Source organism: Trematomus bernacchii, unplaced genomic scaffold (assembly GCF_902827165.1).
Source record: "Trematomus bernacchii unplaced genomic scaffold, fTreBer1.1, whole genome shotgun sequence".
Classification (NCBI taxonomy): domain Eukaryota; kingdom Metazoa; phylum Chordata; class Actinopteri; order Perciformes; family Nototheniidae; genus Trematomus; species Trematomus bernacchii.
The window spans coordinates 3968903-3985527 of record NW_022987547.1 but is presented as its reverse complement, the minus strand read 5'-3'; the positions used below and the strand labels follow the sequence as shown (position 1 = coordinate 3985527).

Sequence of the window (16625 nt, the reverse complement as noted above, 5' to 3'; positions counted from 1 at the left end):
TTTCATAGCTCAAATACAACATTTACAAAGATGTTTACGGCAAAGCTAGGTTACATATGAAAGGGATAGAACAAATGTTTTCTAAAATGTGTGATTCTTTCAAAATACTAAAGAAATTAACAATATATGCTAAGGGAAATTAGGATAAATCTCACAAATATTAGGCTAAAGCACATAAGCTAAAAGCTAAGCTAACACCAGGGTGGTCCACAGGAACTGCAGAGCATGTTTTTAGGTCCACTTTTAAGCGAATAAGCAAAGATTCTGACGTTACCTGTTCCTTCTTCCTCTTTCTCCGTGTGATGTGAACACGAACACCTTACAGGCTGTGTACTGTTCTTTCCTAAATATTTCATTGTGAGCTCATCTATTGTCTTTATAGTCCACACACATACATAGACAGGCTCACAACACAACCAAACAAAACACGCGTGCACCTGTGAAGGCAGACATTTGTGTATGTGCGTGCATGTGTGTCTCTGCGTGTGTCCCTGTGTAAAGGGAGACCAGTTGCAGATAATAGACGTCTGTGTTTAATATTGGAGGAGTTTGGAGGTAACCGCAAACCTGCAAACCTGGGGTCACCGTGTGTGAAGCTGGACACCTGATCTGCCGCACAGCTGAACACAGCTATTGTCTAAACGGCAGCATGGAGGACTGATACCTTTAACCTGATTTATGTTCCATTTTCTTCACTCATTGATACATGTATGTGTGTTAGAGGGTGTAGAAGCTGCTTCTTATCACAGCTGAAATAATGCTATTCCTCCCTTGTGAAATATTTAAATGTGAAATAGCAAAAATGGAGAGAGAAAAATGCTAATAAATACTATATCTTTCTTCAAGATGCAGGTTGTTAAGTGAGTTTCGGGAATCTCATAAACACTAATTGAGACTGGTAATCTCCTGTCAGCTGGCAAAGAAATGTGAGGTACGAGTGCTATCAATCAGATTCTTAAAGACCTCTGCTGACGTCTCAACAGATGGGGGAGAGGGGGAATGGAAGAGAAAGGTGTAGAAGGCCAGGTGGAGAGATAGTGCCGAACATGAGCCCCATAGAATGAACGTTAATACATGAAATGTTGTGAAAAATACATAATCAAAAATAAAAACATTGGTATGCAAGAAGGTACTGGTAACAGGTTCTGACATCTCCTCTGGGGTTTAGGGCTTTTAAAGTTGCTACTTTCAATATTTATATCAACAATATGCAGATGTGTGACCCATTCACATACACAACCCGATAGTTCCTGAAGCATCTTCCAGGTCATTGGTTTGGTTCTACATGCACAACTTCATTATTTCGGTTCACTCTCGCCTCTCTCGTTTCCACACATCGTTACCAGGAGAAAGCTCTGTTAAACTCACTGTATGCTACAGCCCAGCAGCGAAGAGTCAACAGACAAGGTCAGTGACTATAGCTGGTGAACATATTGGAGCATTTAGCTGCTAAAGAGCCTGATATTCCCTCAGGAATTGGTGACCAGACCAGAGCCGAGAATATTGGACTCGTATAAATCAGGTTGACACAAGCATAACTCCAAATGAATTCTAATTTTGCACCACAGTGTCAGAGAGAAACTGACTGTCCATTGGTTTTGGACAGAAAGCCACCTCTGCACCTCGGTAAAATGTCTTATAACAGAAACATTCTGTACAAATATTGGTAGCAACCATTCCCCTTCTGGATTTTTGGTTTTTGCCAAGCTGCATCTAAAATGTGTACTATACTGTAACACTGCTTTGTTAAGTGTTTTACCCATTTAACTCATGTTCATATGTTTCAGGAAATGAAGGGACCTCTGTTGGTAATTAGACTCCAAGAAAAAGAAACGGAATTATGAACAATGAAGGTATCCAACCCCGAGAAGCTGATGCAATGACAAAACCCCTATGATTCCCCCTACTGTTGAGAAAGGCTATTTGCAGTCATTGCAGATTTTAAATAAATTGCATTATGTCAGTGAGTTTTCTATTTAAATTCCAAATGAAATGTAGCTTTCCATGCACCCAGATATGACAAAAGGGGCAGACATTTTAGTTAGCAGGTTTGATATTTCCCCACTTTAATCCTTTTATTGCTCTGTTGGTGGCAAAGATACAATGAGGTTAGGTCACCGGTTTTCCTGACCCCTAACCTTTTGACCCCTGACATCCTGTCGCTGGTAGCAGCATGTGGAGGTATTTGTTTTCTGGTGGATCAGGCTGATCTGGATCTGGTGGGTTAAAGAAAAAGTGGTATCCGAGCTGGGGTACTTTTGTACTTGCTGTATCATTAATGGGGCACCGATAAAGATACACGGATCTTCTGGCACTTTGCTACAGATTAGGAGACTGGCTTCGAAAACTGATGCGTTTATCTTGTGTTTTCCATCTAGGCCACGTTTTGGTTCAAAACACATGTAGGTCTGGCCTTTTTTAATTGATTGCTGTAATATATACAACAGTTAAAGGATGCCAGGTGACAATGTTGTCAAGAAATGCTCATTGAAATAGCTTTAAAAAAGAGATCTTGTGAAAATCACACACAAAATATCAGATTTCTTACCGAGTATGGTTTGAAAATAATCCAACATAACCACACTGCTCAGATGTCAGATCGCATGCACTCATATTTTATCACTGTGAAGTAATTTGCCGCATAAATCTTGCTGCATTTAAAATGTTCTCTTGAGCTGGTCAAGAGGGTTGACAGGGCAGTGCGGTCCAGGCGTAAATCAGCATAAGTGATCGGATAGATTTTTCTGTGTTAATGTAACGTAACCCTGGCTTGCACAATAACTCAGGCGAGGGGAGGGAAAGCGAACATGTCCAGCGACCAGCCCTCTATTTGCCAACTCAATGTGGTTGGGTCATCAAATCGACAATGTGATTGACCCATCAATTGACCCCTGCTGACCTCTCAGGCCAATCAGGCTAATGGTAGCGCGTGGTCCCAGCTTTACCTCACTTGTATCCTTTTACTCGCACTCCTTATGTGTATGTCCAAACACACACACACAACACACACTGACATCCAGTCCTATATCACACCCTAGGTTTCTAACCCTTCTCTATTTTAACTGCCTGTATTGGCACGCCCTTCACTGAGGGACTCTCGTTAGCATTGACCTTTCTTTCTCTGCACGCTTGTTAAAATCAACAGGCCTCAGATCAGTTCAATTCATAATACACAAACGGTTTGCTGGGCTTCTTTGTAATCACAACTTTCTTTTTCCTGTCACAGTTCTCAGTCTTGCGTAAAATGTACAAAATACTGGGACCACTTCAAATTGATCGTGAAAAAATGCTGAATCACCATATTGCATCAAAACTGCCTTATGTGGATCAATATGTTTCTGCAGGCTCCAAACATCTATTACGTGTGTGTGTGTGTGGGTGTGTGTATGGGAGGGGGTGCTGTATTGATTGGATCCAGTATGTGGTAACTATATCATGTTTTCACTTATTTGATGTAATGGAAGTGTATGGATTCATAATTGACAAGAGGGGTGTTGATTCAGACACTACGGGGTGCTCAGGCCAAACTCAAGTGGGATTAAAAATGGCAACTGTTCATTTATTATCCAAATATTGCAGTGTCACATCATATTATGTATATACAGCACCAAGCATATATTGATAGGCTTGAAAAGCAAGAGCAAAGTGCTCCAGGTGTTGATCATACAGCAGTCTGAAGTTTGCACCATTTACCTGAAGCAAATCCATGCAGTTTACTTACCTTCTATTCTTGCCTTTACGGATTTAAAACTGCTTTACCAATGAAAAAATAAACTTAATGTAATTGATGTAGCAGCCTGTCATGCTGAGTAGGTCTAACGATTAAGTCCAATATGTACCGTAACTGTTAGCAATTATTTGGTGGTGAAGTTGCTGACAGCCACAGAAAGCTCAGTTTGAATGAAAAGCAAAAAATAACAAATGGAGCGGACAGTGGTTTAACTGTGCATGCCCTCTACTGAATATAGTATAAACATTTATAAAAAATGACATTGTCATCGACCAAAATTATTGTTCGCTCAAAACAAACTGCTGCAATGTTCAATGTGTTCGCTGCTCTCAAGACTATCATGATTTTTGTAAATCTTGAAACACACTCACAAGACTTCAGAAAGCTTTCAAGCATCTCCTGATTACAATACAATGAGAGTAAAGTTCACCCTGCCAGTGTAACCTCATCTCAGGCCTCTCTCTCTCGTTCTACAATATCTACTGAAATAAATTGCACATCTTTTCCAAACAGAGCAATTTCTCCGCCATCTGTTCACCAACGTAAATCAGGGCTTGTTGATGTAAACCTCCTCCTTCCACAAACTCCCCCCAGTGAGGACTGAATCAGGCCTAATCCCCAGTCTCCCCTGCCCTCTAAATCATCCCTTCATATTAATAGCTCTATGCAGATAGAAACGGGTGTATATGCAAAATATGCAAAACACAAAACCCAGGCCTTGCTCTTATGTGTGCTCATGATGAGCAAGAAGAGAAACAGATTTTCTTTTACAGCATGTTGGCAAATTGGCAGTAAAGTTATTTATTTTTTAAACTTCAAATACCCTGATAAAAATACATATATTTTTTTCTTTACTGAGTTATTAGCAACATTCTAAACATGACAGATCTGTGGAAAATAAGGCCAAAAATGTGTTGAAAAATGTTTTCAACTTGAATTAACCTTACTTTATTTTACTCCTGCAATGGTTAGAATAAAACGGTATTCTGTTGGGGGCTAAAATGGCAAGTGAAGAGAGGACACAAAAGATCTCGTGATGATGATGTGTGACATCTTGGAGACTCAAATGCAGCTTCACTACTCTCTTATCCACGCATGCAGATGTTTCCACATCAGTTGATAATCCAGCCTAGCCCCCTTATGCCAAGGATTAACACTAGCCAAATCCAGCCACATGTGGGGGACAAGAAAGAGAGACAAGACAGACCAAAAGGGAAATAAGTGAAATACTTTGCTCTGTTTCATTCAGGCATAATCTACAGGCAATATGTGCAGTAGTATTGGAATGAAAAACGCTTTAATTTCCAAGCATGAGCATTTCCCCAAGGTGTAACTCCTCTCAAAGTGCTACATAAATCCCTAACGACACATGTGAACTTGTTTAATTTTTTTAATGTAACACGTTTGCCTCTTAGTGGTTCAGGTTTGTGAAAAAACAAGCGGAAAACTTTGAGCTACCATAGTTCAAAGTAACATCTGGCAAGATGAATACTTGGGATCTCTGGTGCAACAGGAGCAGGTTTTAATGACAACAGATGGCTTGACAGGATTATGAAACACACACACACACACACACACACACACACACACACACACACACACACACACACACACACACACAAACATACACAAACGCACAAGAGATTGTGGAACCAAAAGAAAAAACACTGAGGATGATTGAAAGTGTTTGAACAAGCTCAGGGCTATTTCCTTAATAATTCAACTTTATATAGCATAGAAACTTGGAAGCACCAGTCTGACCTGACTGCCTGCATCAGGTTAATTTTAATTAGTTGAATTGGGTACTTCATTTTCTCTCCGAAAGCTTGGCATCCTCTGCACACCTAAAGGTCCTGAAATTGGATCGGTGTTAGGCCATTTTCTCATCTTTTAATTTCCTACCCATGCATTCCTAAAAAAAGTTACAAAATAAAAGAGGGCAAATAGTCCCATTACTTAAGTGAAATATATAGATTATACAGTATAAGCATATACAACTGACCATGCTTATATTTTAATTGTATTCATAAAAATGATAATAATTAAGAAGAAGACAGTGACAAAACAGGGACAAGACAATAAGAAGATAAAAAAACAGAAATAAACAAAGGCTGGTCACAAAAAATGTAGGAGAGAGTTAACTGAGGCTGAATGAACATTAAATAAAGAGTCAACTAAAACAAAGTATACATTAAGATGTTTACATAATAAAACAATATTAATTAATTTTAATTAATTAATAAGACTGCATTATAGTGTTTTTTTAAGAAAGATTGAAAAGAGGACAAACAAAAAGGACCAGACCTTACAGATTCTTCATGCTCTTTGATATATGTGGCCAAAGTTTGTTCTGACGGGCCTAATGGATCTTTCCATAGGAGATCCATTGAGCTGCTTCATAACGCAGCACAGCAAACATGGCTTTGATTAAACTTTCACTAATTAAAGTCTCCCTCGTCTTATTAGCCCGACTAATTGATTTAATTTGTCTGAGCTAAACTATTGGCTGTGACCTCTACTTAGTTAATTAATTAATTGATTTAGCCCAAGTGTATTTGGAGGAGTCAAAGAGGATTTTGACATGTTGCCCCCTTTAATCTTGCTTACTCCTGACACTCTTTGGGTCATCATGGCAATGTATTAGCAAAGGTTTCAGGGACTGGAGGGTGGATGGCGGTGGATGGCTGTGGATCGTGATTGCCACTCCACAAGGCAAGTAGATTTGGCCTCCTGTTGTTTGTCAGTAAATGAAGAATTAGCCTTGGAAATGACATTTTAAAAGCACCATTCTTCAGTTGCTTTCAGACTTGGAAGTAAACTTAAACATGCAGATTCAGCTTTCCCCGACCATCCTCCACCTTCGGGAAGACGAGGCAACACTCCAAAGGTTGTCATGTCGAGAAGAGAAAAATATGAGTCAATAATGTTGCCATAATGCATGATTAGAAGCAGTATACATATTTTACAAGGGCACTTGGATGCCTAAATCACAAGCATCCACTTTATTGACATCGTTTTTCTTGATAATGTTACGAGACAGAGGAGCATCCTCAGCTTGGATGCAGTTATTAGCCAGATGTAGTGGAAAGCCAACATCTGAACTTGGCACTTTTTAGAGGCATTTGTAGCTGTAATGGTGCTGCATGTGTTCATTTATCAAAGACAGCGGTAATGAAGAAGCTGGATTCTGTTCAAATACGCCTATATAACAAGGAAAAGAGATAGCTCGGTGCCATGTCCTTGAATGTGCTGTTCCTCATGAGCACTGGAGGGAAAAGATCTGTAGTGAAACCTGAGCAAACAGCTCCCTCCACTGGTGAAACATCAACAACCAACAAACGCCATGGATGTTTCTTGTAACTGTTCTCAAGAATAAATGAAAAAGCAATTCAATGTTCAGAACAGTGCAAAGAAAATAATGGATTTCAGCAAATAGTTTGTATTGAATTATTTGGGAATGTAAAAAGACTTCTTCTATCATAGTCCTGTGTTACATGTGAGCAAATTGTTTCAGATCACCCATAGCGAAACACCAATTATGAGCTTGGCCTCACAGCTACATTCAGATGTTGCTTTGTTCTGTTTGATCAGTGAGCCTTGTAAATGGGTCAACTCTGGTGATTGAGTCTCATTAAAAAGAACAGCTGAACTGTGTTAGACAACTGAAGGTTGTGTCCTCGACAGTTCTGACAAGGACTTGCACACTTTGACATTCAATATGCAGCAACAATTAAATGCAATCACTTCTTTTTTTTCCCCCCAGAAGCTAGAAGTTTCCTTTTTTTGAGATTTGTCATTAACTACTTAGAAAATCCATATTTATAGATTTGGATAATGCTCATCTTTAAATATTACTAGGCCAACATAAATGTGAACTCACTTGGAGATCCATAAAGCCTTGTGCTTAATCTTCCTGTGTCCTGTCCTGCTGGAACCACATTTGTTATCCCTAAGGAAGCTAATTTCACCACCTGACAAGCAAGTATAACCTGCAAGGTATTTTTTGTCTTTAATGGCCACTATAAATCTTTTAACCAGAAAATAGTGGACCCGATTATAAGAATATAGAAGAAGACGGGTCAGCTGGGACAACAGGCTAGGTTCTTGTCCCAAAGTGATCCAAAATCTAATTCAAAGAAAAGATTGAAAAAAGAGTGTTGATCAAATGTAATGCCAAATGGATGTGATACCTCAGGGATTTACAGTATCTTATATAGAAGTATTCTGTAGAAGGGTTCCACAGAATCTGCCTTTGGAGATATTGAGTTTTTATAGTTTTCAGCAACACATTTAGTGAGGTATATAACTATGTATTTTTTAATGAAAACAAAATTATTATTTTAAAAGAAAAACCATACTGAAGTTCAACACTTGTCGAAATGCTTTGTGTGGTTACAAGTCCGCTTATGAGTTAATAGTGATAAAGATAACTGAGTCCATGAATAAACTGTGATTGAATAGCATGTAAATCGTTTTCAGGCTCGTGTTACCGTGACAGAATAAGATATGCTTGAGCCCATAATTCATGCAGATTCCTATGATACATTTCCTAATGTGATATCAGTCTATACTTATTGAAAATACGTTGTTTTTTCATCGCCTAAGGTTGTTTGTCACAATGGTGGCTTTGATAAACCAAAGATCATACAGAAGCAATAATACATGGATGAAAGAGGGTGTTGAATGCAGCTCTTCCAATGAATTCAACATATGACCCGGAGCTTGAACAATTCTTTATCGGGAGCAAGGAGAATACTTCAAAGAAATAAGCCATTTAAGAAGATGGATCATGCAAGGCTACAGCCCACAACACACTGACTATTAGAGCTGGTGTTAAGTGCTGGCCACAGTCAGTTGCATCAGGCCAACACGCTTTTCATCAGCTTTGATGCTGGTAGCAGAGGACACTTCAGACACTTTGATTTCAACGAGAATGGATGAGATACAGTATGAGCAGATTGTCTGTGAACCAGGATTCAATATTAAGGTATCTCCTGCATTGGATTAATTCCAGACCAATGTAGCTCCCTAAACTGTGACGTTTTAACTGTCTATTGGAATAGACGTTTGGAGTGCACGTTGGGCGCTCTCTTGTGGCCAAAGAGAATTTCTAAAATGTAATAAATACTGTTATTTTATTTTATTAAGGAGAGCTTGCTTCAAATGTTGATTGGTTAACTCGAAAATAATTACACAGATACATTTATTCAGCCTTAATGACAGCTTAATGCATGTTTGATTAAATATTAAAAGGCTTGTTTTTCCAAGTTTGCATAATACACATTTTTAATTTCCAGTAAAGTGATCTAACAACTGCATCAAACCCTTTTTTTTTCTTTAAAAAGTGTGTATTTATTATGATTCATTGCCGTCTGCTGTCAACTCCTTGCTGACTGATATCTGGGATGTAATCATTCTGCTAACCCATAAATCTGCCCAATGAAGGTTACTTGATATACAGAGTGAGAGGCTTCACACACTTCTGAGGTCGTGCGTGTGGACGCGCTGTGCAACCTTGTCTGAGATTTACAGACACATGACTGCACTCTTGACCTTTACAGTCCAAGTCTGGTCTTGGAAATGGAGGGGAAAAGTTACCCAGCACTTTTAAATAAATGCTGAGGTAGAGAGGTGATATTACAAATAATGATAATCATTTAAAACAAATAATTTATCATATTTGGAATGAATCCAAAACAGACTTTTCTTTGGTATTTCAATTTGATCTTTTGATGTTTTTGTGAGCATGGATAAATTCCTCTAACACTGCAAGATTCATATACCAAACCTTGTGACATTATGCAGGGGGTGCATACATATTGATTTAATGCATTTTGTAATATCCTTAAAACTGTAGAAACTGTGTGTAAAGGGCAAGTATTTGTGAAATGTTGCTTTTGTTTTTCAAGTTCAATTGCATACATTTAAATGTGCTACGGTTAAACCTAATTTCTGTGCTTAAGAAAGAAATGGAGATGAATATTAGTACAATAAATTTAGCAAAATAAAACGATAAGGTATAAAACTGTAAAAAGCATGTCTAAATGAATAACCCTATTTACTCCTGGCATGCTATGTTAATTTATTGTTTTCCTCTTTTTTGGCTATATTTTATCCATTTGTTTGCATTTGTATATGTTTAACTGTGTATCTATTTAATTTAAAATATAAAGGATGATTTGAATTACCATATCGTCAATTTACTTAAAATAAAGTATTGAAAAAGAAGAGAAAACAACCGTATAAAATGTACCTTTACTTAGCATTGTTGTATGGAAAATCCCTAATTTAAGGTATATTTTGTCAAACTTTAAAGCAAACAAAGACTGCTTCCCACCATGCTTTGGCAAAAATACACACACAAACACACTGTAACCTCTACTGTTTGTTAAATATATGGATATTAAACCTGAACTGTTAAGGGAGCATCCTCGCTTTAGGAGCACTTCCCCTTTAAGCGTGCAACTGTCGTCACAGCAGGATGACTCGTATATTTTGCGACACAGCGTACAGCCACCACCGGCTCGCCGTCGCTGCCTCATCTCCACTGACATACAACAGTTAATCGTGTAGAACAAAAAAAGAAAAAAAGTCCCGTGTGTTTACAGACAACTGCTCATAATGTGATACAATGCTCCATTCATCTGGGACTCAAACACCAGCTTTCTTGGTGAGCCGGAAGACGTCGTATTGATGCATGTAAGATTACCACTGGTTCTGCACGATCAATTAATTCTATAGTAGGGGAAGGATGAAAGAATATACTGTGTTCTAGCTATGATTTTGCCATTTAGCATTATTGATAGCTTCATTCTCAGACACATGTTTAAACCTGTTTCTCAATGTCTCTGGATGTAGATTTACTGTTTGCATCTGAAGGAAATTGAATGATGCACAGGCCTGCACTTCTTGTATTATATTTGCAACATGGTGTGCATGTGCATTTTGAAAATGTATCCTAAAACACACAGTAACACTGTAATTTCTTCTTGCATTCAAAGGGGTAAGCGTTGCTGACTGGAATCCACACAGGGCTCCTGTAAGAGCCTCTCTTTGCTCCAAAACTAAATGAAGCTAACCAAAAAGCAACACTCACAGAGGACTCCACCTACAGCTAGGACTCCTGTGCACTGTGCTGGGCTCCAGTAGCCCACCCATGCCTTTGATCCCTATCCCACGGCGGGTGCGCAGCTTCCATGGCCCCCACACCACCTGCATGCACTCGGCCTGTGGGTCCACGCACGCTTCCAAGCTTGTGCGCACCAAGTACAATAACTTTGACCTCTACCTGCGCTCGCGCTGCATGTACAGCTTCCTCCGGTTCCTGCTCTACTTTGGCTGCAGCCTGCTGACCTCTCTGCTCTGGGTGGCGCTCTCTGCTCTCTTCTTCCTGCAGTATGTCAGTGTGAGGGTTCTCCTGCGGCTGCAGTACAAACTGTCTGTCATTCTGCTTTTGCTAGGGCACCAACGCCTAGACTTTGGCGCGCTCAATGACCTGATCATTTACAGCATGCAGATCACCATGTTCCTGGTGGGGGGTCTTGGCTGGTGCTTCATGGTGTTTGTGGACATGTAGCTGCAGTGTGAGAGGCGTGGTAGATGTCATGTGCAATGTGGATGCTTCACACTGCAACTTCAGCATTGTGTGGTGTTAAAAAACTCTTGATGTCAACACTATTTTATTGGTTTAGTTTTAAAATATGACTAAATCCATTAAGAGTGTGTGTAACAACTGGGTGGACGGTACAATATTGGTCATGTATATCTCAGAGAGAAACACCTGGTTGAAAATCTAAAATGATGCATGAAGTCAGTCTGAACATGAGAGAGACTTATAGGACTCTCAATAGATTAATAGGGTCAAAATATATTCTAATTCTAATTCATTTTTGCCATTTGTACACAAATTTTGAAAGGAATCTTGACTCAGAACTCATTTGTTTACAATAATCGAAATCATCAATGTTGCATGGAGGAGTGACTGAACATGTGACTGTTGTTGTCATGGCTGTGGGATGCAAGATAGTCATTTGTGCCAAAAAAAACTGAGTTTGGCTCCAAACGCAAAAGTCTACCATGATTCCAAGGTTGATATTATTCTAGTTATGTTGTAAACACAATATCATGTAAACATACATCTATCACAGTAAAGTATATTTGGTTTAAGTGACCAAAAACTAGTTGTCAACGGTGTGTGTGATGTGTTTTTGTGGAAAAAGGTGGGCCAGCATAATATAAAGGGCATAAAATGACAAAAACATGAACTTTTTTCAGTAAAGTTTTTAAAATACATTTTTGTTGAGGAGCTGTTTTGTTACTGTGCCAAGTGAATGTGTTTACTGTGTTGGCCCAACACCCATGATGCCATGCCTCGAGCTGTGTCACAAGAATGTGTGACAGTTCAAATTGCGAACGTCTTTGGGTCAAATGTTCCATCAGTCGCTCTTCACGGTGCCTCTGACATACTTCTCTGTTTAGCTTCCTGCAGGACGCAAACACCAGACCACATCTAGAACTCTCTGTTTCTGCCAAGCATAACAAAGGCAATGGCTGTGTCCACATCACCTTATATAGCCTGTGTCTCACATGGCATGAAGTATGCTTACAAGATCTAAGGAGGGCTCAATCCTTTCACACTTAACTTAGTATAATTGTCATGTACAGGCATGAGCTTACATTTCTATGTTTATAATTTGCTGCTGGAAACTACCATCCCTAGATGTGAACTTTCGACACAGAGGCTGTGGCCTGACGGAGACATGCTTGAAACTGGTATGGCCTCTGGCTGTAATTGGGTAATCGGGGGTTGGAACAATAAGCGTTTGTTCTGAGGATCAACACATCATATGCCTCATGCTCTGAACTGGGCTGATCTGACAGCACAGTTACAACAGAGAACATGAGTTGTGATGTCAACATAGTGCAGAAGGTAGGCTACATGATAAAGTCATGGCCTACTCATTTTCATTTCTTCTTTTTATTTGGAAAGCTGAAGTAATTTGCTTATGTCCGGATGACTTGTCAGTTTTCATGTTTTGTCCTGATCATTACATTTCGAAGTTCCTAAATGTTGTCATACCATGTCAACTTCAATCATCCCGTGTTGTATCCACTGCGTTGATTCAAGGCCGCAGCTCCTACCAGCTGCCATTTATAAGGCTACAGTTACAGTTTTACACGCCAAGCTAAACAATAAGCCATGATGAAAAATCTTTCATTTCCCTTGTAAACATTACTATGTAAAAATGGCATCGACCTCAGTACAACGAGTTCATCATAAACTCGCCACTGAGTACCACAGACACATGATAGTCCCTATAGGAATATCATAGTACTACCATACACTTTTAAATACCGAGAGGTGCAGTAAGGGGGCTGTAAATTCGATTTAATGCCATTCCCCTGCTGTGAGCTCATATACTGTAAGAATATCACAGGACTAATAGAGGGGTTTTACATCATGGTACAGTTAAATACATTGTTGTTTATTTGAAATTGTATGTAAAATGTATATGACCTAGAAGTACTTTCTCACAGTGAAAGGACAAACATTACACATATAAAAGAGAGGGAAAGCAAGAAATAAAGATTATTCAGTGCCATCATTAGATGAAGAATGTAATGATTAATAATGTTCATTTGGGAATTGCCTATGTGAACAAGTATCAATAAGTATGCAATATTTCGGAAAATAGTTAAATTTGCTTAAAAAGCAAACATAATAAACAGAGGGGGGAGAAGAATTCAAATCTTGTACTTCAGTAAAAGTAGAAGTACCAAAAGGAAGGAATACTCTGTATTGTAACTAAATACATATAGTTAGTCCTGCAATCAAAAGGTTACTCAAGTAAAAGTATGAAAGCATCAAAACATACTCAAAGTATTAAAAGTAGGCTACTTATTATGCAATGTGGTCCATTTCAGAATAATATATTATGTTTTGATTATAAATATTAATGCATTAAAGTGTTATCAAAGCTGGTTTGTTTGTAGCCTTTATTTAACCAGGTGAAAAATCCCATTGAGATCAACGATCTCTTTTCCAAGGGAGACCTGCAGGTGTAACTAAAGTCTGATAAGTGTTGATTATATTTCATGTTATTAATCAAAATGTGTAAATTAACTAAAGGTACACAATTAATAGAGTAGAAGTACAAAGTTGCATAAAATGGAAATACTCAAGTAAATTACACTTAAAACAAAATTGTACTTTAGTACAGTTCTTGAGTAAATATACTGTACTTAGTCACTTCCCACCTCTGCATACAAAATATATAACATGTAAGTATGTACGGTAATATGAAATATGAAATCTAACCTTGCATCCTATGGAGATTAACAGTAGTGATCATAAACATGTCATGTTGGAACACATTCTGCCATCGTCTAGCAGAGATTGTGTGAGCTGTGGCACTGTGACATCGCATGCCTGCAGTAAAGAAAAGTTGACTTGAGGTCACACCGCCAGCAGTTGGCGCTTAGCCGAACTGCACAATGTACATACACACACATGCGCATCATGTAGCCTGAGCTGTCATCACATAGGACACGTGAGGTAACCGCACATGTACATTTTCTTTAGGAGCACAATGAGGCACCTCGTTTTTGAACCACGACTGCGAATATTGTCCAATAAGTTCACTTTCATACACGCACAGACAGTGTTGGTAGCACTGCTATACCTCGCCCCGAGGGCTAGCCACAGGAAAGTCTGCACCTTTAAGCCCGCAGAGTGCACTGAGTTCGTGTGTCCGTAAAGGCGCACGATATGACCGAGCACTGCTCACAGTCCATTGCCGAGTACACTACAGTAGGACAGTGTACCTACAGTAACCTGGCAGTCACGCTAAAACGTCTGCGTCTTTAAAAATAAACTCTGAAGCGAGTGGTGCATGATGTCAGGCTGCCTGCACTGTTCATGTGAGCAGCGTTCACTTCCTGCACAGGGATAGAAGCGGCCAGAGAGAGAGTGGGATAGAGAGATGGGGGACGAGCGGCCAAGATAGGACTGCTGGAGTGATAGTGAGCCAGCGGACAAGGGGAAACCGGGGCCTGCCTTTTTTTAACACCCCGTAAACTTTACAGGTTATCCGAAGAGAAAGCCTTCCGCCAACATCCTCGCCACCGTCGGACCGCCGCAGTTCATGGAATAGCGACATATATCGGGTAAATATATCCCCCTTCTGTCTTGGCGTGATGTTTACGGTGCCTGATTTGTGTGACGCATAGGTTTTACCATGCATTATTCCCTCGTCTCTCCTTCTTTATGGCCGCACACCGTGACATTCTGCTGACATTACAGCACGAGAGTTAATTGAGATATCACTACCTGTTCAACTAAGTTAGGCTCTTCAACTTTCGTGAAGTGATATCGCGAAATGTGAAGGTTTTACACGGGGGATGATAGGTGTAGGCTTCCACGCGGCACGAGAAGAATTTAATTAGACTATTTGTAGTTATTTACTAATATTAGCCCACTGTAGCGTGACTATTATGTTGTCTTGTACTTTTGAATACTTAATAGTGTTTTCAACTCATGCTTTGCTTTGCGGTGGAACGGTATGATTTGTCTTGCGTCACGATGAAGCCAAAACAAAAAAAAATCTCCACCCATAATGCATCTATTGTAGTGCTGTATGTTGCAGGATTGCGGCAATGAATACTACACACACAGCATCTGAAGTTATTGGTGTTGTCAGGGGCAGTAGTATACAACGTTTATTAATACATTTAAGATAACCCACTACAGCTGGCTTCTCTAATCCTCAACCCCAAGCAAGTTAGTAGTATAAGATATTTCTTAAAATTCTGGTATTACTAGAAAGTCTTGTACTGATGTAGTACACGAAACTCACTAAGCATCACTTTCTAACATTGTTTTAACATGACATAGGCTGTAAACTATGTGGGCTGGGAGGATTGTGAACCAAAGTGGATCATGAAATGTAAATCTTTGTAAAATAAGTCAAAGTGATTCTGGGATTACCTTTAAAAAGTTCAAACACAAGTTTCACCTATACATATTACAGTTGTCTACTGTAGTGTCAGTTCAGTTGGTGTTTACCTTACCTGACCTGAACCCTGCAGGAGTCATCTGACTATACAGTACATGCAGTACCTCCCCCCTTCTCCAGTGTGTACATGGTTGCAGTGTGTGTGGCGAGTCGGCATGAAGCTTGTGGCAATCTTCTTCATTTCCTGTCACTTTCCTTCCCTCTCACATGCACTCTTTCTCTCTACCATCCAGCTCTCATTCTCATACTCTAGTCCACCCTGTGTTTGTTCTCAAGAAGAACAATTCGTATTATTTGCAACTTGGTTATGTTCTACTTCTTCATCTTTGTCAGGTCGTAAAAAACCTAGACTGAGAGTAAGACTTACTGTACAGTTTTTATGCAGCATTCTGGTCCCTGACAGGTGTCGCACAGGTTGGACGTTAAAAAACGACAGCTTGCTTAATAGATTCATATGAATCATTTAAGTAAATTAGTGTGAAGTGCGTAGTGTTCCTCACCATTTAACAGTTTTGAGTGTTTGAGCAATTTTAGTGCCCATCTGCTTCTGTCCGCTTCTCCTATGTAGAAATATCATGGGGGATAACAAAAGGAATTGAAAATCCCTGTTTAAAAACTGAAACAGTATGAATCCATAGGTGAGCCTGTCCGCCCTAAGGCAACACACAGGCAGCATTTATCAAGGTTTCATATTGCTGTCTCAATTCAAGGAAATCAGTTCTGGGTAATGGGAGTTTTGACTGCCAAGTTTCTATCTTCTGTGTTTATCATAACATATATGGAAAATTAGGACTTTTTTTCCCTTTCTAAACGGAGGCCTTCATACACCACTTGTCTTTGACTTGGACGTCTGCCAAAGGGTTGTGATGGCTCTCAACAGC

General features: G+C 39.4%; 2 protein-coding genes across 3 annotated transcripts in view; both read left to right on the top strand.

Annotated features, from left to right (window-relative positions):
• Positions 1-10226: 10226 nt before the first annotated feature.
• Positions 10227-12022, top strand: LOC117476291 (transmembrane protein 250). Of its 2 annotated transcripts, none has more exons than XM_034122697.1 (2): positions 10227-10400; positions 10732-12022. In XM_034122697.1, exon 2 carries the CDS (start codon positions 10887-10889, stop codon positions 11304-11306), a length of 420 nt encoding a protein of 139 aa, XP_033978588.1. In that variant the 5' UTR covers positions 10227-10400; positions 10732-10886; the 3' UTR covers positions 11307-12022. The 2 variants fall into 2 exon arrangements, with proteins under 2 accessions (XP_033978588.1, XP_033978586.1); XM_034122695.1 differs by having other exon boundaries at positions 10227-10429.
• A 2430-nt stretch (positions 12023-14452) lies between these two features.
• The window catches only part of LOC117476425 (nucleus accumbens-associated protein 2), a 30234-nt gene continuing 28061 nt past the window's right edge, over positions 14453-16625 (top strand). The window contains exon 1 of the mRNA XM_034122970.1: positions 14453-14896. The gene's annotated coding sequence lies outside the window, so the exon portion shown is untranslated. The remainder of the gene's footprint in view (positions 14897-16625) is intronic.

What these genes read in the sequence shown, in the direction of transcription:
- LOC117476291 (XM_034122697.1), top strand. Translation starts at nt 10,887, where the DNA reads ATGCCTTTGATCCCTATCCCACGGCGGGTGCGCAGCTTCCATGGCCCC.